Below are 21,695 nucleotides of genomic sequence, written 5' to 3' on the forward strand. Positions count from 1 at the left end.
CACCTGACAAATTCAAGCTGGGGCAAACACTAGTTCTCAACAGCACCACCATGCTAATGAGCTATGTCAGGCAGATGTAGACTTCTAGGAGGTTCTGTCCCTCTACCTCTTCCTACTGTTCCTACATCCAACCCTACCCCTGTACGTTCTACTTCCTACACAGCCCTGACTCCCTCCCTGTACCTCACATTCCCCACCCTACGCTAGGTCAGTTAGTGGCCAACCTCCCCAACCCTGTGCTAGAATTCCTCCTCCTTAGCCATTCTCCACATGGAAACAAAGACAGGCTGTTACCCTGCTTGTGGCCACTCCATACCTCCCTCACTGCTCTGGACAACCTCCAAACTCCTCCAAGCAGCTAACAAGGTCCATTATTTGATCATCTTAACTATACCCTAACCCTTCCAGCTTTCTTTATCACACGCTCAGCTCCAGCCACAGAGAATGCAAGGCAGCCTCTGGCTCCCTTATGTTCTTCCTGGAATAGATTTTTCCCCTCCAATTCTTTTTTTCCTATTTCAATTTTTCTCCAATCTTTCTTTTTTTGTTCCAATACAGATCTCACAACACTCCTGCCCTGACCCTCGGAGCATGGATCAGAACTTGCTCCTGTGAGCTGCCACACCACTCAGAACTCCTCTTGTCTTAGGAAGTGACCTATTACCCAGCATTCCAATAGTCAGTTACCTGCCAGTCACGGTCACCGTGCTGGAAGCATGTACAAATCAGAGCTTTGTGGCTGCTCTGACAACAGTGGCTGTCAGAGGTTCCTGGAGAGCAATCCCTTCTCAAGCTAGAGGTTGCCTGGCAGCTTCTTCCAGCTCCTAGCTAATCTGGAGCCTCTGGAAGCTAGCTCCTCAAACTGACTGCGTGAAATACTCTTCTCAGTTACCACCCTTGAAAGTCTTTGTTAGTTTTCTTTTTATCACTGGTCTCAATATTTTAATTGCCTAGCTGCATGTTTAATACGTTTCCCTTCCTTTACCAGTCACTGCAGGGCCAGGGCCTGCTTCTCTTTCATTCACCACAATCTACTAGCATGGGATACTTGCCTGATTCACAAGGACTCCAGATATGTCTGATGAAGAGTGGAACTTATCAAGGACTAATACAGCTTTACAGAATCATGTCCACCCCTGGTAAAATGTAATGCTTCCATAAAATACAGTAAAGTTTTATCAATATTGCTAGTTAACCAAAAAACACAGATTTATTAAAAGAGTGTTCTCCCTTACTTTTGGCACCGACTGTTACAATGCTAAACAGTAAAGACAGGTACCAATACCAAGAATATCTCGTCATCATCCTCTTAACTACTAAGCATTAACAAGCAAGTAAATCAGAAGAGAATCTCTTGCCTTTTAGGCTCTTCATGTGGCCTTCTTTGCAGTCTTGCATGAGTTTGAGGGTCCACTTGTGCTGAGCTCCGATACACTGCCAAGCAGGGTCACCAGGTGCATGGAGGTCAGAGAGATACCTGAAAAGGCAAAGTGCAAGGCCCCTCCTGTTACAACAGCAAAAGCAAAGGCTGCTACGTTATAGCATCACTACCAATTTTTAAAAGTAAAGCTAAAACTTAACCAACTAGTAAAACACTTGCCAATATTTGTCCTTAATACTCTGTTCATAATGAAGTATATTAAATGGTTTTCATTCACTAGCAAATGACAAAGCTGTTGGGGTTTTTTATTCTTTTTAGTTTTTTAAAAAGAAACTTCATGTGTCTGTGTTTTGCCTATATTATGGTTGTGTGCCATGTGAGTCCCTGGTGCCTGTGGAAGTCAGAAGATGGCACTGGATTTCCTGGAATGAGAGCTATACATAGGCAGTTCTACGCTGCCATCTGGGTCCTAGGAATTGAACCCAGGTCCTCTGGAAGAGCACCTAGTGCTCTTAACCACTGAGCCATCTCTGCAGACCCAGCTGTAGATTTTTATTTTATCTCTTCGCCTAAGAGTCAACAAGAAGGACAAAAACAATTTGAAAAGGCCAAAGATTGTAACGATTTGGTGAGAATAGTTCTTTACATTTAAACTTTTTTATTTTCTTATTTAAAGAAAAACAATAAAGAAAAAACATAGAGGTAGGTAGAGAGAAAGAGAGACAGATGGGGACAGTGGGGGGAGGAAAAACAGCTGACCAACAGTGATCAGAAGAATAGTATTTCCCGTTTACCCATCACAGCTACCATACTCCTGTGAAGGCCAAAGTAGCGAACCACAGCCGAGTAAGTATTCATCACAGCTGTGTAATGCAAAACTGTTGAACCTAACCCTGGGGTGGGTTCTCTTTGTTTTGTCTTGTGTTTGAGGAAGAGGGAAATACTAACTTTATATCCATATACAGTCACTTCTCTCAAGTTTTTCTATTACTGGAAAGTCATTTCATTAACCGTGGGTGGGAGCCAGCAGAGGAAATTGGGTGAACACCTCCGCCCGCTCCCCTCCCCTCCACTGCTGGTGTGCAATGTGGCCACTGGATGGCAATGTGACACTGTTCTACAAGGGCTTAAGTAAGCCTACTGAAATTTAAGGTCTCTTTGACAACATGCACTTACCTCTAGGGGGTTAATTAATTCACAATTGAGGAACCATGTCTCTATAAAATGTAGTGCAGATGGATGCTTTCTTAACTTTCAATAGTTCTTAAAATATTTAAAGTTTTCTTTATACAGAAATATCCAAATCCATGTAGACAATTTAAATATATTTCAACTGAAAATTTTCTGTCAAACATTACTCGTTTGGCCCTGGGCTCTTATATAATACACACATGTATCAACTCTAGAAGTTTGTTCCAATGAACTTAATGCACTAAAAAAGTTTCTAAGCCTCAGCTATCCTTTGTCTTGAGGTTAAAACTTTGTGGTCCGTGATAAATGCTCATTGATGGTTACAAGCTGTGACCTTGGCCATGTCCTAATCACTGTGGGGCATGCCCACAGTTCTTCAGTAGTGGGTACTCATTACTCAGACATCTCAATTAGCAGCTAATTAGAGGAGAAACAAATCCATTTTGTAATAAGTTCACAACAAACAAAATGTTGAGTAGAAACCTGACATGCATTAAGGAATGCCCCATACCAACCCTGACCTTCAGGAGCTAATAGCTCAGAGGCCTGACTCCCCAGAGAGCTGCAACTCCGCCCTGCCCAACCACCAAGCACTATGATGGCTGTTTGCCCTCCCTGAGACAGGCTGCAAACAGCTATGTTTATGTGCTGAAAAGTAGGAAGCCAACTTAAAGAATTTTACCCATATAAAGAAGGCACCCATGAGACCTTCCTCATTTATGAGGACACTAGCCTCAGATGAAAACCACATTCCAACAAATAACATTTAGCTTAGCATGAGGAATTCAATGCAAACGAAGCTCCCCAAATCCAATCTAAGTTTTTCCTCTCCCACAGGCAGAGTTTTTCTCTTTTATTTTCTGGGATATAAATACAACAGAGTAGCTTGTGTCTTTCCTTCCCTAAGAACATGCTTCCTGTTCTTTCCTGATGAGGCTAACCTGTTGCAGCAGGCTCCCTATGTGGCTGCTTTGCATCTGGGTACTGACTCCTAACACTTGCATTCAGCCCTAGATCCGCTGTCCACAGCAAAGAGCAACAATGTTCTTTTACAGAAGCGGCTTCCTCTTTGTTGTGAAGTTCCTGGTTAGGAATGCAGGCAATGCATCGCTTGGGCTCTTTAGCATGAGCCCAGCAAACTTGCTTTATATCTCTTAAAATTGTAAATCTCTTTAGCACATACATTATGTCTCTGAATTTTTTAATAATCCTCTACCATCTTAATATATAAAAGGTGAAGGAGCTTAGAAACATTTTATGAAGAAAGATAAAATTACTGTCTCAAAAACTCTAGAAAATACAATGTTTGTTGGACTTCAGTAGGTTTCTTTTCTTTCAAGTACCAAGCTTAAAACTTGCAGCTTCCCTACAAGGGCCTGTGTTTAGATGGTACTGGATACTGCCTTTTGTTTTTGTTTTGTTTGTTTGTTTAAAGATTTATTTATTATTATGAATACAGTGCTCTTTCTGAATGTACACTCACAGGGCATCGGATCACATTATAGATGGTTGTGAGCCACCATGTGGTTGCTGTGAATTGAACTCAGGACCTCTGGAAGAGCAGCCAGTGCCCTTAACCTCTGAGCCAGCTCTCCAGCCCACCTCTCATTTTAAATGACAAACTAGAGAACATTTGGAAAAAGTGTTTTTGGAAGGGTCAGGAGGTAAGGGATCTCAATTCTGACGAGCACAAAATCAGACTTTAGAATTTGAGGAGAACATTTAGAATGAGGCCCTGGGGTCAATTCTCAGGAAAAGAAAACAAAACAAAGGAAACCCAAAAGCATTTGCAGCCACCCTCTCTGTGGAATTCTCAGCACTCCAGGAGCAGCGTCACTTGGCTGAACAGAATGACAGCTAAGCTCTGCTTCTTGCTAAGCCGCACAGAGGAAGGTGCCTTCAGATATACCTGGGAGAGCTGGCAGCACGGCGGTGAACTGTCACTCCCACTGTGCATGGCACAGTCAACCCAACACACACAGCTGTGCACAGGCTGTCTCTGGCTGTATTTGGTGTTCACATCTATCACCAAGGACGTTAAAGTCAAACAGACTTGACCTGGTTCTGATCTTATTTTTTTTATTCATTAATAACTAGAAATGTAATTTTAAAAGTTAATCACCAGATTGCTCAGTGCCTTTTCAATTTCAAGTCTAGTGTACTTCTGAAGCAAATTTAGCTCACCCCCACATGAGCAAGGGAGCTAACCCTCTAACAATACAAGCAGCAAAGCTTCCCCGAGGTGCCTGGGTAACTCTTGCCAGGTTTATTTCCATTTTATATTGCACAGTTCTGCAAGCCAGCAAAGTTCCTCAAATACAACATTTCCTCCGAAAGGCAGAGAAAGGCACAGGTGGGCTCTGCCACCAGATAAGCAGCTGTGTGGCTGTGTGTATGCTGCACAAGCTCGGGTCCCTCAGCCTACTCGCTCCCTTTAGCCAAAGAGGAGACATACTAGCACCTAGCCCAGTGTGGGCACAGGGCCTGCACTTCCCCGCAGCAGCAAGCAGCTCCACTAACTCTGGTTCCATCCTCCATCCTCCATCTGCTCCCACCATTCCTACATCTAGAAGACACTTCAGTACAGGTCCTTGGTCCCTCTTTAAATGCATATACAGCAGTGTTTGGGCAGGCCATCTTTCTACACCCACAGACGCCCACAAGCAAATGTAAACGTATATGAAGTTTATCATCATTTTAGAACTGCTGAATTTTTAATAACCTTTACTAATTAAATAAGTCACTCAGTTTGGGAAACAGCACTCTATTCTGAAATCAGACCACACTAAGACAGCCAAGCAGAAAATAAGTCAGTGGTTTTAAATCTCAGATACAAAAGTCTGATGATTTATGTTTCATCTCCAAAGGCGGTGTTAGCTATGAACAGATAAAAACGTGAACCTGCTCCTTATGTGCCAGTCCCTGGGCTAACTCCCTAAGTGAACTATCTTCCCCGCTACTCTGAGATGCAGCCACACTGCCTGCTATGTTCACTGCAGATGAGGAGACTGAAGAGCAGGGCTCTGAGAGCTGCCCAGAATGAAAGGCTCACTCCTGTAGAACTACTGCTCCTCCTCCTCCTCCTCAGCTTCTCCACTGCCCTCTTCTAATGCTGCTGAGTATTTCTGAATGTACTGCCAATTAAAAATATTCCCCAGTCATTCTCTCATGATCACTACAGGCATGTAAATTATACATATATCCAAGGGAAAGCCTTCCATAGCCTTCACTGTCAGCCATGGCACACTTCCCACCCAGCAGTGTGCTGCACTAAAACTGAGCAGAGCGCCTACCTTACAGAGGAGCACAGCATTTGCAGGGTGCAGCACCCAGTCCACCTGGGGAGTCAGGTGGTAGCCACTGCCCAGCAGAAGAAACAGGTGACTGAGCAAAGAGGCTGTTTTTCCTTTGGCTAAGCTGGCAGCTACCTTTCCTTCAAAGGGTGACAGGGGTAAGGGGTGGGCTCTCTATAACTGCCCCCAATTTATTTATATTCAAAGAATATTCATGTCCTATAACAGATACCTCTAAATTTCTACTGTCTTTCCTTTCACCATTTCATTAGTATTCTGACTCCCCCAAATAAGCTTTGCGGGTTTTACAATATATTCCATACATACACACAATCTATCAGAATTCTTGCACAAGTTTTACCTTATGTATCGCTTTTGGTCATGTAAGGTGGATGGCGTCTCGAGCAATTTCTTTAGAAGCAATTCTCTTAGATCTTCAATTCCTGCTTCTACTTCAGCATAATCTATTTTTAAAAGATGCAAAATTTATAGAACTGAATTTAAAATCAAATTTCAGAAGGCAGAATACTGCTTGTTTTTTGACTGAGAAGAGACACAAGGGACCTTTGTAGACGGATCAAAACACAGCAGCTCAAGTGTATAGGACAACACGCGCGTTCGTCAGAGTGCAGTGACCTGTAACATGTAAGGTCTGTGCATTTCACTGCATGTACATTTCACCACAGAAAAGAAATAAATTCTGCTTTTTGAATCCTTATGGGTTTCATTCTTTTAAATTTAATAAGACCAATGGTATTTCTCCTAGCTAATAAGATTTTAAGCATAAGATATTTAAGCTTTTTTTTTTCTGTAAACCTGGTATTAGGAGTAATTTTTAAAAGTATTGAGTTTGCTTTTGAGTAAGATTAGAATTCATAAATACACTGTCTTAGCTTGAAGAGGCAAGACTGAAATGCAGGGTTTTTACGTCTGTAAAAAGCTTGTTCCTGCTTCTTTCAAATATGAAAGCTTTTAACAGCATTGTGCTTAATAACCAGCAGAGAGTTCCTGGGACCAGCCCTCTCCGTGAGCGCTCATTCCCAACACAGAGCAGTAAGAAGGCTCGTGAAGCCGCTGAACTAATTGTTTTACATTTTAAAGAAAGCACCATATAAACAAGATCTAAGATGCATGTGGCACTCTTTGTAGAATACACACTCCATGTTCTTACTGCAAAAGGAAAGAAAGGTCTAAAAGTAACAATCTTACATTTCTTGAAAACTTGCACCTCCGTTTTCCCAAAGAGCGACTTGGCTTTTTCATAATCATTAATAACCACATCATAATCTCCCTTGAAAATAAGAAACGCATTGTGAGATCATCAGGAAAGAAGAGTGAGCACACTGGTTAGTATGAAATATCTTAGTGCATCTCTAAGATTGGCAGCATCTATAACTGCACACATACATATGCTCTACCTTTTGAATATTCCGTTTAATATTGAGAGGAAGGTTGAAGAGAAATTTAAATCGCTGAAGCACGTTGAGTGCATTCCTAGTGGAATCTGCCTTGTCTTTTCGACCTAACACTTCTTGAAATAACGTGTCAGCGGTATTACTTGCTCCTGTTTTAAACAGAGAAAAGAGAACATAGGTGACAGTGACCTAAATTTGACACTAAAAACAAATGCTAAATCACTACTGTATCTTTGCATGAAATTCATTTTAAAAAGCTACCTTTACAGAGATCTTTTACATGTTTCAAAAATAAAATTTATGTTTTTTAAAATCTTTTCATATGTTAAGAATGGTGCCTAATTAAAAGCAACAACATTTACTGAGCCCAAATAATTTTCTCCAATGTGAATCTATATTTATTTTAGTTACTCTTCTAAATTTTATAACAATTGTGAGTACTTGGGCTATTTCATTACTTTGGACAACGAAAAACACACACACACACACACACACACACACACACACACAGAGTGTATGTGGGGGGGGGGAACACACACCAGTTAAATTCTATTAATTCTGTACCAAACAATCAGGTAATAAATGAGATACGAGAAACTGTTTTCAATAAAAAAAAAAAAAAAGACATTGCAGCTAACCCTACCTTTTGACAGAATTATTCCTCTACAAGTACAGAGAATTATATAAACTTAAATGACAAAATCTTAACACAACATCATTATTGTTTCTTAAATCAGCTAAATCTTACAAAATCATGGATGAACAGGACATTTCATAACATTCTTTCTTTTAAAAAGTACGAATTACATGTATCACTTTAATGAACACTGTTTTTCTAAGGCAAAATTTGCTATGTACAAAAATAGTTTAAATTTTGCAAAATGTGAATTATTTTTAATTAGCTACAAGGAAAAGAGAGAGCAGGAATAAACTGCTTTCAGCTGTCTGACCTGCTTGTAAAATGTTTCTGCATTATCTGGTCTAGTGACTACACTTTAAGCAAAGAGGAAAAGCGCACCTCGCCTCGCTGGGTGGCTTGCACACCACAGCCACACTGTGGGTGGCCTGGTCCTGTTAAAAGTCGTCTTTGTAACATGATTGTTTTATCTAAATAATGTTTAAATTCTGTTGAAATTTTAAAGGCCTGATATAAAAACTTCATTTGGTCAAGAGAGCCGTTTTTCCCACACGCTATTTAATGTGCATTCTAAACCTCTGCTGTGGGATGAGAAATACATTTCCTTCTTGCCACTAAGCCACGTAACGAAAGCTTGAGTGAGTATTGAAATCTGATTAGAATTTAAAAACTTTCTTCAAGAAAAACTATCTTAAAGCATTTGCTTATCAATCTAAAAATATAAACTTCATGAGTTTAGGCATTGTAACTTAAGCTCACATGGAACAGAACCTTTTTAAAGGCTGCCTATTTATATGTGAAGTTTGGGTCTTACACCAGCAAATTCCTTTTTCTATGCAATGAAAGATTCAGAGTAAACAGTCTCAGTTCAAAATTGAATTATTCTCATCATTTTAAAGTAAAAAGACATTTCTGACTAATAATTTTAACTCCAAAAATATGAAAACAAGATTAAGTAGAAAGCATACTTACTGTTAAATAAAATACATGCATTTTCTAGAGATACTTTTATAGGAAGAAATTATGAACTGAAATTAAAATTTAATCTGTGCCAAAATTTGTGAATTGAGAATTTGAATTTAGACAGGATAAAAGTAATATATACAACTTTGGTCAATAAATTATGATTCTGCTGTGATTTGTACTGTGTTCACAATAAAATACGGCTATTGTGAACTGGGAGAGATAGTAAATGATAAAATATGAGAGCAATGAGACCAAGATCTATCTATCTACACATCAGACATGATCATCACCAGCAGTAACAAAATGCTTGAGTACCTTTCTTTGCTATGACTGTAAGGAGATGGAAGTCCCGTACAAAAGAGTGGGGTCCTCATCACATGTAGGGATAATGGTGCAGACAAAGACATCAGCTGGATGTTCACAAAATCATCTGACGGACATCCTCCCTGTGTGCTAATCCTCACACACCTTGCTCCACCCTCACACCAGGAATGCCCAATTTTAAGGAAACTGACAGGATGTTGGATGTTCACTGAGTGAACATAGAACAACCATATGTGGGTTGGATGGACATGCATGCAGACTTTGCCCTCAGATGCTGCTTAACGGACCCTGATGCTAAGCCTCACACATCCTTTTGCCTTGTCCAAGAATGGCCTCCTCAGCAGTTAATTTGGACAATGACTATCACTGTCTCAGTTACACATGGTCCCCAGGAACTAACAACAAAACCATTATGCCTACTATGGTTGGTTGCTACAGTGGCTGGGCCTACAACACAATACAATGTGCCCAAGGGTAGCAAGGGGAGACGTTCCTGCCACACTACACACTAATCCAGTACACTCATATCTGCCTGATAGCCACCTAGAAAATCGAGCTTTGTCATTCTAATGGTATCTTACAATTTCAGGCATGTTTATTTAAAGTAGACACTATCCTGTCTCCTATTTCATAACGACCACACTGGTCTCTTTCTTTGTACTGACAAATTGAGATGGGAGATCACAGAGGTGAGGGTGTGTGTGTGTGTGTGTGTGTGTGTGTGTGTGTGTGTGTGTGTGTGTGTCTTTGGATATGCTGTACCTCATGGGACTATAGGGGCCAGAACAATATAGGACTTCCCAATCATCACGTAGTTTATCGTTTGTTCCAGGAAAAGACAAGCTATGTGAGAGTAGAAAAGCAAATGTGAAAGCAGCTGGAGAGCAAAGTACCTCAAAACATGCATACTGACGCTTGAAAAAGGCAGGGCCCCCCAAAGACCAAACCTGCTTTGAGTGTCTCTGTTTCAACAGGTACCAGAATAACTAGCTAGCTGCTTTCTGTAACTGAGTGCTAGAACAGAGTGCCTGAGACAGTGTGCACAGTTTACTCATACGCCGGGCCTTATGGATCCACATGGTGCACGTGCGCGCATGCGCACACACACACACACACACACACACACGCACACACGCACATGCACGCACACATGCACACACGGGGGAGGGGTGGGGGGGCTCATCAGGAATGAGAGAGCTGAACTGTTGGCTCTCATGAACCAATCTGTTTCAACACAAGTTTGGAAAAGGCTAAAATTAGGGCTGGCTCATCTTTTCCTTTTTGAATGCAACTTACTAGTTACCAGCCAATCAATTAGTAGAACTCAGTTTCTTTCTCAGACTTTATTTTTATTGATACTACTAGTGTTCAAAGCCTCTAACCTGGTCCCTTTAATTTTATACATGCCACTTAAATCAAATCACTAAGTCTCACTGCTTCAACTACCATCTGTACACTGCTGACCCTCAATTCTGTATTTCAGGATGTGTCTGTGAACTTAAGAGTAAATAATCTGAATATTTACACACACACACACACACACACACACACACACACACACACACACACACACACGGAAGACAGCTTGACAACAGAACCATTTAACAAAACAGAAAGAGTAAGTTTCCCAGTAGGGCTTAAAAGCTTTCCAGCTATAGGTTTCAGACCAGGTTTACAGTACCAGGCATGAACCTAAAAAGAAAAAAATAAAAAATAAAAAATTCAGAGGTTGGTTGTCCCCACGCTAGTCATGCCACTATCGCACTGGTGCATATATTGTGCCTGGCAGGTCAGACTGATAGCATGCTGGGTCCAGTTCTAGGTAAGACTATATTGATATATTTTCTATTCTAAAAGCATGTAAAGCTCATTTGCCAAATTTAATACAAGTAAGTAGTAAAAGCCAGGAAGATACTCAGTGATCAACTCCTAGGAATCCCAGAGTCAGATTACACATAAACTGGACAGAATTTTCTCCTCTATTCTATCCTTGTGTCCTAAACTGGCTCCCTTTCCTCCATGAGGCTAACAATATAAACATCTCACAAATCATTTTCCTTTTTCCATTGTATATGTACAACCAGTGAAACAATACTGCCATCTTTATTTCTGCCCTCCCAGGGGCTCCTGGTCTGTTTCAGCTACTGAGCTCACTACAATTGCTGCCCTTTATCTGGTCTCCTACTGAATCTACAGTGGGTCCACCAGGCTCCTCTCCTTAACACTCCATCACACAGCTTCCTAACTGACCTCCTTTAGGCGCTCACTATCTTCAAGACTAATTCTACTCTCAGGAGAACTTTGTCGGGCACAGTAGGGATCTGTATCACTCCTGACTCCCTGGCCTGTAACCATCTCCTTTGAAGAGCCACTGCCTCCCCTTCATGCTGCCAGAGAGCTGTCAGGAGACACACCTGTACCCACCTATCTCACCGCTACCTGCCCATCTCTGCTTATCTATCTGGATGCATCCTAATTCTCTGTTAAGATGTATGTGACCATTGTCATAGTCTCTACTTTGAGGCTAGGGGGAAATAAGTGGTCAGTGTGCTGGGGATGGAATCCAAAGACTCACTTGTGCTAGGCAAGTGTGTCTCTCCTGCGACACTCCACCCTGGGATTCTTCACATTTCAGTTAGGTGCTCTCTGTGTGGGTATTAGACATATGCCTGGATTACACCAGCAAAGCATGCACTGCTGCCAATATTAACACAGCATGATTCCATAGCCTGTGTGCATGTCTATATTTTCCATGCAGTTACACACTTAGACATAAAGCACAGGTTCTATCTTTACATCCATGTGATATATAGTAAAGAGAGCTCATTAAATGCTTTAGAGCCAAGGGCTAAAGCCAGGATTGGCATCAATGACACGTATCCTTTCTACCCAAAGACGCACAGCTCAATACAGAAAGGCCTTATGAGGCACCTGGCAACAGGTATACAGGCTGAAACCCAGAAAAGTGATTTTAGTAATCAGTAGGCATTTTGTCAGTGACTGTGCTGTCACTTTTTTAAAAGTTACTCAAGTAATCTCACTCTTTTGTACAAATGCCGTGGCACAATGATAACTTCAATGGTGCAAATAACACCCCCTGAGAGAAAATACCCTTCTACGGCTTGAACATGTCTGTCTGCACTGATACAGAAAAGACTTTGGTAAATATTTTGTTTGGGTAAAATTCAGAATATATTCATTTCAACAATGCTTATGACTTGGTGCTCAGACGCAAAAGTACAAGAAACCCCAAGGCAAGAAATAACCACAGGAGTGATAAACAAATGGAAAAGTTTTAAGTCCTGTTAAATCCACAAACTTAGAATGAAATTTTCAAGTATTCAAATTCTAACACCAAGGAAGGCCTACAACAAAGTTAACATTCTTTCTACAAAATATTTTCCTACTGACATCACTAAGTCTATGAAGATATGGCTACATAAAGGTCCAGAACATTCTACTCATGGGACTACACAGAGCTATAAATGCATAATTAACTATGTATCATAATCCTGCATTCATAAAATCTCTAAGCATCTATGTGAGGTTGCCTATTTTTTAAGCCCTTCTTTATAAGGCAATCATATATTCAAGGAGATTCTTATGGGCATCATTACTTCATACTGTACATTTACTACATGTGTGAAACATAATTTTTAAATGTATATTACAATAAATTTTAATTTATCTGATGAATTACTTCTAAGTTATTAGGGTAAATAGCTTGAAATGTCAGAAAAGGAACAAAAGAGGAAATGGAGGAAGCACCAAACATGGGGTCTATTGGACCTACAACTTTTATAGAACATTCCAGAGTATATTCATTTGGAGAAATAAACAGACAACGCCCAGGCATCTTCTGTGCAGGAGCTGAGGCTGTCTGCATTGTGCACTGGCAGATCTGATGATGGAGAGTTAGGTATCCTGTCTGCTCAGGGGCAACCCTGGCTACTGTCTCAGTACCCGTCTGTGTCCAGGTAGCAAATTACAATTCTTAAAAAATATAACTTCAGATTATGGTTTCTCATAAGTAAATTGCAGATTCATTTCACTCTTTTTATTGTCCTTTGGGTTTCTTAAGTTGTTATTTAGAAGTGAATGCTAAAACACAACTCATGACTTTGCCCTTTTCCTCAGGACTGCACTGGATCCTCTTAGAAAGGCCATTTGCAGTCTTGGGTAGTAGAGCAAACTTACTGTTGAGGACATTCTCCAATTTCTGTGTCATGGACCCTTCTACTTTTTCAGTTCCATCTGCTTCTAGTTTTTGATGGATAGCTGAAAAAACAAACAAACCTAGTTAAAATGTGGGTCACTTGAATAGATAGAAGGATATTTCATTAAAATAACCTTTCAAAGCCATCGTAAAACAATTTTTACAAATTGTTCTATTATTTTCACCATTCAAGAGGGAGATATATATGCAATATTCTGGGAAAAAACAGATTATACCATTTACACTGCTCAGAGCTTAACTTTATTCAAGTAGGTCACATTCATCTAGTCTTCAAGAAAGGTAAAAAAGAGGAAGTAGGACTTGAGGCACTGTGGGTCTTCAGCACAGTCTCTGAATGTGGCCAAAGGAAAAACACTCTTATTCCTCAACTTTACTTTGCAAAACAGAAGTATTACTATGTGGATGATGATGATGATGACGACGACAACGACGACGATGATGAAGACGAAGACAACAACAATGACGATGATGATGATGATTAATTTATTCACTTTACATCTTGGTCATACTCCCTCCCACCTCTCCTCCCAGTCCTACCCTCCTTTCCTGTTTCCTCTATTGCCCCCCTTACCTACCCACCCCTACTATCTGGATTCTACCAACCTTGAAAAAATTAACTTCACACTAATTCCCTGGAGGTCCCATGGAAACATTTCACAACACCCATCAATGTACCAACTCTGGATGGATAATGTTGGGATGGGGCGGGGGGGGACATTCCTTGCTGCTGCTGAAGAACGTTGGAGAATGAATCACTTAGTAATATATATTTAAAGCTGTTACCTAGAGAAGAGGGAAGGTTTAAAACAGCTCACAGGCTTGTTTGGTAAGCAATGAAAACTGTAATTTCACATTTTAAAGCTGTGACATGAAGCCAGTACAGCAAACACTGGTTAAACAGTGACTGTACACTAAGCACTGCAATTCTGAGGTGCATGTAGTCACCCACTGACAGTGATGCACAGCCCAGTAATTCTACTTGAAGGATGAGGAAACTGTGGCAACACACAATGAAACATGCTTGAGAAGGTCACAAAGCCAAACTTGGAATGTGAACGCAGACAGCCTGGTTCCAGTCCTTAAAAGCTCATCGTAGGCTGCCTACACCGCACAGAGCAGTAGAGGCTCACACTACCGAGCGTTCTGTTTTCATGGCTGTAAAGTGAGAGCAGAAAACTTACTGTGTCTTTAGGGAACTGTACTCCCTTGTACTAAAGGAGCTCCACCTCAAAACAGTGGCAGAAGCGGCCTGGATTTCTTTTTTACACAATTTGCTCAAATGACAACCCAAATTCAAGATGTTTCACTCTAGTCTTTCAGAATTAACAGTGAAATGTATAGCACTCTTGAATATTAATTATACTCACTAACATTCAAATGGTAAATCTATTACAGAGTCTGCTTGGTTACCTAGACGCAGGTGCCAGATTTATGCTGCACAAGCAATCAAACAAGCTTGCTTTATGCAAATGTGGATGTGTTTATTTCTTTTATGAGACCTATGTAACTCAATGTGACCCACTGGTCTTTTAAAAAACTCAAGAGTTGTTTGGTTTTTTTTTTTTTTTATTTAAACTCAGTGTTCAAATGCTTATGAATATGTTCTCAACCCCAGAGAACATTTATTTTTCTGTTTCTTATAATTAGTTTTTAATCCTAATTTTGTTCTTACTATTACATTTTCCTATAACGTTACATCAATTTTGCTTTAAATCCTAAAACACACAGACTGTTCTTGTGTTGAATTGAATAAACACGTTCATAAAAAGAAAACAAATACATGGGGTAGAATAGTCACTACATTTTTAAAATTGTGTTTGTTGATTCAGAGTAAAGAAAAAGTGAATTCTTTACTGTCTCAAACTTAAATTATATGGTGGAAATGACCCAGCATATTTCCCCACATCAAAGCTTAAACTTACATTCAACTTGTAAAGTTAAATGGAAGAGAATGTCCCTACGTCTAAGCATTAAAAGCTAAACTAGAAAGACTGCTCCAGGGAGTGGATCTGTCCACACCACATTTAATGCTGCTGCAATGCTCTGACAAGCTTGGCTGCAAAAGCAGAGCTGGCACATGTGCAGCTAGCTCACTGTCCTAAGTAGGAAGGGAGCACATTTTACACAGCCTCACTGAGAATGTTATTCTCTATGTGAAAAGCAACATTAAAGGAAACTGTGTGGCCACATTTTCTGATGCTGACATAAGCCATCACTGATCAGCAGGTCAAGACAGGGTGACCCGGTTCCCTGAGCTCAGCTTACAGGCCTTTCTGCTGACAGAGCGACTTCCTCCAGCCCATCTCTGCCACCGCAGAGTCACTGTCAAGCTGTCAGCCAAGCATGAGCACTAAGAGACACTGGGATCTGATAAAAAGCAATCCTATTTTCCAGAAAATTAAACCAAATAACCCAGTGTCTGCTTCATTTGGCCTTTTATTTTCTCTGAAAACATTTTTAAATAGAATAACTCAATAAGCAACTGGGTACATGATCACAGGTTTGTTATTGTTTCTAATCTATTAAAAACTTAAATATGTGCAGTAGTTGAACATCATAAGCTTACACTTAGGAAACAAAAAGGTATTATAAAAGCACTAGTCAAAGAAAAACCGAAGTTCTAGCAAAGTGTCTATTATTTTTTTTTAACTACACCATTGTTTCATTTAACTTAAGTAAAATACACAAGAGTAAAATATGAAATTGCAACTTCAATCAAAAAATTCAAAATACCTAAGCATGCACTTACATAGATGCTTACATACATTGCTAAATAAGCCACTAAGAATGGTGTGTGTGTGTGTGTGTGTGTGTGTGTGTGTGTGTGTGTGTGTCACTATCTATAGAATGCATTGCTAGGCAGGGCCAAAAATATATGCCCTAGTCGCTGTGCTTGCTGCTAATCTGAATGAGAAAGAACATTAAAGCCAGAGCACAAACAACCACAGAATAAAGATGTGACAGCCTCTATCCTGTAGTCATTACCATCATGTTTTTTTTCTTACAGTCACCCTTAAAAGCATAGCCACAGTTAGTTCCAGGCCTAGGCTGTAGCTTAGTCATATTAATGTCCCAAACTCTGAGGTAATACTTAGTAAATAAGAGATGGAAGGGTATTCTGTTAATTCAAATTCATTAAAAATCCCCTCAAACAATTAGTTCCAATAACTATCTCACACACACACACACACACACACACACACACACACACACACACACACACAAACAAACACTTCTGTCAGTGCAACAGTGTAGGTGTTGACTGTCCTCAAGGACCCACAAGTGAAAGGTTTGATTACACATGGTGGTACTGGGAGATGTTGTGGTTCGTTTGGGCATGCCCTTAAAGGGCATGCAGTTGCTTTGGGCCCCTGCCTCTGGCTCCTTTTTGCTTTCTGATCAGTGTGCTCTGCCAAGTACTCCACCATAATATGTCACCTCATTAGAGGACTAGGGCAACATGCACACCAAAACCTAGGCAACACAGAACAAAATACCTGAAACCAAAATCCAAAATGAACCTTTTTTCTTGTAAGTCAAATGTCACAAATATTTCATTACAATAACAGAAAGCTAATACACAATGGTAAAATCATATATATTACTTTTTAAATTGGCTATGTAACCTGGTTTTACTTCTCTTCCCTAATTATATCGCAAATAAAGAATAATAAAACAATCTCAGCTGCCACATAAAGACAAAGGTAGGAATGACACATTTAGATAACCGAGGACTAACATGCTGCCTAGACTACATTTATACATCAACAGACACTAACAACAGAAAATACCAAACCCCCAGCTCCGCTTCAAGCTTTCTGGGGTAGCTGCAACACACAAGCTGTGTACTGAGCTGCCTGAGTATGAATCTTGCTTTGATCTCTTTGTGTACCGCCAAGAACATTCATGCAGTTTAGCTGTAGTTCTCAAAAGCAGCAAAACAGTCACAGTTTTGAGGCTGCCACCAAAACTAAGTACTCAGATCTAAATGTATGAGCTTCAAGGGCATTCAGGAACAGAGGAGCTGGTCCAGTGGTGCCAGGAGCTCAGAAGGGCCTCTTACATCAGTGTATGCAGCAGAAACATCTCTCAAGCTACAGGCTTGTTAGGGGCTGGCCTGAATAGTAGCCTGAGACCCTCAGGCACATCAACACTTCCAAAGAATAAGAGAAGACAGCAAAGCGGAAGCCAGGAGAAGAGAAACTTGGTGCTGGAAATGCTTTTGAAGGCTATGGTTAAAAAAAAAGAAGTGATGCCAGACACAATGGTTGTCAAGTTCTGACTAAAATGTTGGTGTGCATACACAGGGGCAATAAACCTAATAAATGCAAAAAATAAAAGAAAAAAGAAAGGAGGAAGGAAGGAAGGAAAACAGAAAGGAAGGAAGGGAAAGTCAATAAAGATTTCAGACTGTATACTTGGTTGGGATCGACTGAGAAAACAGACATGGACTGAGTCTTAAACTGTCCTTATAACAACAGGAAAACAATGACAACCACCCATGGAGGACATCTTCAAGAGGAGTAGGCTTTGGTTTTATCACCCTGACCCTGTATATTCCTACAAATGCAGGACATCACAAACCAGCAGCATCAAATCTCCAGAGCTATCTCAGTCCTGCTCCCTACTCGCTCCCCTCCAGCAATCTTTGCCTTCTACAGACATTCCAAGACCAGCTCCGTACACAGCACGGCAAGAAAACGACAGACTGCTGAACAAGACAAGGGCTGGGCACAATGCATGTAGAAGGACAAGACTGTGTTTTATATAAGACTATGTCAAGACAAGCTATGATTTATGCCATTTGAAAACCCATTTTTGAGAACTGAAGACATTGGTTGGCAGCCTCCACAGTCTCTCAAGCACTGGGATAAGTAAATGAAAAGGAGGCATTTCCGTATGTCCTGTAGGGCATGTGTCCTCCTGCCGCTTCCTCCTGCCCTCCTCCTTTGTAATTCAAGGCTAAACAAGTATACCTTTTAATCACGTTGGTGGAGATGAACAACTAATGCATATACAAATAAAAGTACCATGTTGACTTAGGATTTCTTCTCATTAACACCATCACTGGAATCAATGCCTCCTGGACTACCTTGTAGTCCAGTGACTGGAGATGTGTGTGTGTGTGTGTGTGTGTGTGTGTGTGTGTGTGTGTGTGTGTGTGTGTGTGTGTTTGGGTGTTTGTGTGTGTGTGTATGTATATGTATATGTATATGCATATGTAAGAGGCATTTCCAGACATTCAAAAATTTATAAGACAGAGAACAAAAATATATTTCACTACTCAAAATTTAAAAATCAAAATAAAAAGGTGAGTATAAAACCTCAAATTTAATTAACAGGAACATGCACAGAAAAGAAACATATGATTAACTATTGTCTAATATAACAAATCAAAAGGCAATCTTCAACAGAAGTTTAAAACATTTTATCAAATCTGAATGCAATATGATTCATAAGAGAAAAAGAAAAATAAAAAAAAAAAATAACAAAACAAGGCAAGAAAAGATTTAGAAATGTTAAAGGTAAATTACTTAATTATTTTATTAAGAGGCAATGGCTCTCAGAATAGTTTTAAAGACATGACTATTATCATACTTGCTTGTATGACAATAATAAAAACAAAACTTTCCACGGTTTATACAAGGTATTATGGATAGGGCTAGGATGCATATAATCAGTAGAGTATTTGTCTAGCATGTGTAAGGCTTTGTGTTTAATTCCCAGCACCAAAAAGTTTTGTTTTGCTTTGTTTAATTATTTTGTGTGCATGCATGGCTTTGCACCACATGCACTGTGTGTACCACATGTCCTGGAGGCCAAAAGGCTATACTGGATCCCTTAGACCTGGAGTTATAGATGGCTGTGAGCCACCTATAGGTGATGGGAACTCAATCTGGGTCTTCTGCAAGAACAAGTGTTCTTAACGCTGCACTATCACTCTAGCCCTGTTTTCGTTGCTGTTGGTGGTGGTTGGTTGGTTGGTTGGGGTTTTTGTTTTGTTTTGTTTTGTTTTTTTAAGCTGGCTGCTGAGGGTCAGACCGTATAGTCTAAGAGTGTGATTTATGATGAAGGCTTTGGGTCACTGGCTACCAGATTGACCTGGCAAGGAGCTGGGGCCTAAGGTCAGTCATAAAGGCCACTGACAACATCAAGGGTAAAGCCTGAACACAAGGCATGGGTAGAGTCCTTAGCTGGCAGTCCCTCCCTGTACCTGAAGCCAATGCTAATCCTGAGTCCTCAGGTGACAGATCAGAAAGCTCCACCCACAGAAGTTCCCCAAACCCCATCCACAAACAACAGGAGCTTTGAATGAGCTCTGAGTTACACTAGCAAGTGGCCAAGCAGGAAAGTCACCCAGAGGCTATCCTTACCTTTGCAATTGCTATAATGATAATATTAGCATCAAGAAAACAGGCACCAAATTTGCAAAATAAATGTATATAAGTTCTACAAACAGCCAGGCGTGGTGGTGCATGCCTTTAATCCCAGCACTCGGGAGGCAGAGGCAGGTGGATTGCTGTGAGTTCGAGGCCAGCCTGGTCTACAAAGCGAGTCCAGGACAGCCAAAGCTAATATAGAGAGACCCTGTGTCAAAAAAAAAAACAAAACAAACAAACAAACAATAAGTTCTACAAACAAACAAAAGCTGATCAAGTTATTACAGATAATGTGGATTTAAGTAGTGTCATTAATCTGGCCATTGGTGATACTAATCAGCCATAAAAAGGGACTAGCTCCCCCCTCCACACACACACACACACACCTCTCTTTCTACCTTCTTTTTCATGAGGAGTGCAGTGGAGTAAAACGGTAATGCGGATCAAAGCCAGAGCATAGGGGTCTACAAAAAATATCTAATAGGCAATATATCCTCAAGGCCTTCCTTGTTCTTATTTTTTATACAGCTTTGGAAAATTGACATATGTAAGAAAATTACCCTGTTGAGAGTAAAGTTAGTCAGAAAAACACTTTTTAATAATTGACTACAAACTACTAGGTCTAAATGCAACTACTACAAATTTTAAAAGCAGGCAAAAAATAAAATATGGTGCATTCACTTACATGTGGATATAAAAGCCATTAAATAAAAAAATAACCAACCTATAATCCATAGACCCAGGGATGTTAGGTATAAAGGAAGGGATGGGGGATGGGGAGTGGAGCACACAGACCTCTGTAGGAAGAGGAAATACATTTCTTTTTGATTGATGGGGGTGGGATGGGAGAATCAGATGAAGAGAAAAGGGGGAGAAAGGGTTAAAAAAAAGGAACGTGGGGAAACAAAGCTGGAACTGAGGGGCATTTCACGATGATATGGAAACCTAGTGCAGGAGAAACTTCCTAAAATATATGAAGGTGATCCAAATGAAGTCTCCTAATAATGGAGGAGATGGAGTCCCAACTGGCCATCTTTTGTCACCAAACTGGTCTTTGGTGACACTAGGTTGTATTGAATTGAGTTGTTGGTCAAGGGGATCCCATGGAAATCCCCAACCAACCACACTATTGCAAAGACAGTGGGTTGCTCTCTACAAACTGACAGCAGAGGCCCAGCTGCTGAAGACAACACCTACACAACTCATTGTTCATGGGGGAAGTCAAGTCTTTACCCTCTTCATGCTAGCATCTTTGCTACAGGAAAGTATTGTAGTAGATGGACACATGTTTTTGTTTCGATCGCAAGAGTGGGCTAGGTAGTGGAGGTAAACATGTTTTTGTTTTGATCCCAAGTGTAAGATGGGGAACAGACTTGTGAGAGAACAGGTGATGTTGATCCACTAGAAGATGAACCACCTTGTGTGGGGGCTTGGGTTTTTTGCCAGCTGAAACACACCTTAGCACAGACTCTGAGAGGAGATGTATATATGAGCCAAAAACAGGGGCGTTTTGGGTCTTTGTATTGTTTGGCTGTTCATTGCTCCACTTTGAGACACTCCTAGGGAGAACCGCTCCACAGAACACTTCAGGGCTCCAGGTTCCAGCAGCAACTTTGGTTGAACTGCTGGTCTGCTGAAATCCTGCCAACTATGCCAGGGGATCGTTCCCAGGAACTGAGTCCAAAAAGGTCTACTTCTCCTGTTCCCATTAACCTCTTTTCTCTCCTATTTACGATAGGTGAGTTGGAAGGGATGTATAAGCATTAAAGAACCTCAAATAAATTAGGTCTGAAAAAAGTCGAAGCCTAAAAAGTACTCTGCATACTACCAAAGGAGAAAACATACCTACAAACCCACTGATCTACAATGGT

The 21,695-nt window shown here is 40.5% G+C and overlaps 1 protein-coding gene across 1 annotated transcript in view; it reads right to left on the reverse strand.

Moving 5' to 3' along the window:
- Positions 1–21,695, reverse strand: part of Exoc2 (exocyst complex component 2) — a 167,247-nt gene that overhangs the window by 89,407 nt on the left and 56,145 nt on the right. The window contains exons 7-11 of the mRNA XM_051169545.1: positions 13,405–13,485; positions 7,284–7,429; positions 7,075–7,156; positions 6,227–6,329; positions 1,359–1,477 (exon numbers count right to left, since the gene is read on the reverse strand). Of these exons, the coding sequence (XP_051025502.1) occupies positions 1,359–1,477; positions 6,227–6,329; positions 7,075–7,156; positions 7,284–7,429; positions 13,405–13,485 (531 nt within the window). The remainder of the gene's footprint in view (positions 1–1,358; positions 1,478–6,226; positions 6,330–7,074; positions 7,157–7,283; positions 7,430–13,404; positions 13,486–21,695) is intronic.

Source organism: Acomys russatus, chromosome 3 (genome assembly GCF_903995435.1).
Source record: "Acomys russatus chromosome 3, mAcoRus1.1, whole genome shotgun sequence".
Taxonomy (NCBI): domain Eukaryota; kingdom Metazoa; phylum Chordata; class Mammalia; order Rodentia; family Muridae; genus Acomys; species Acomys russatus.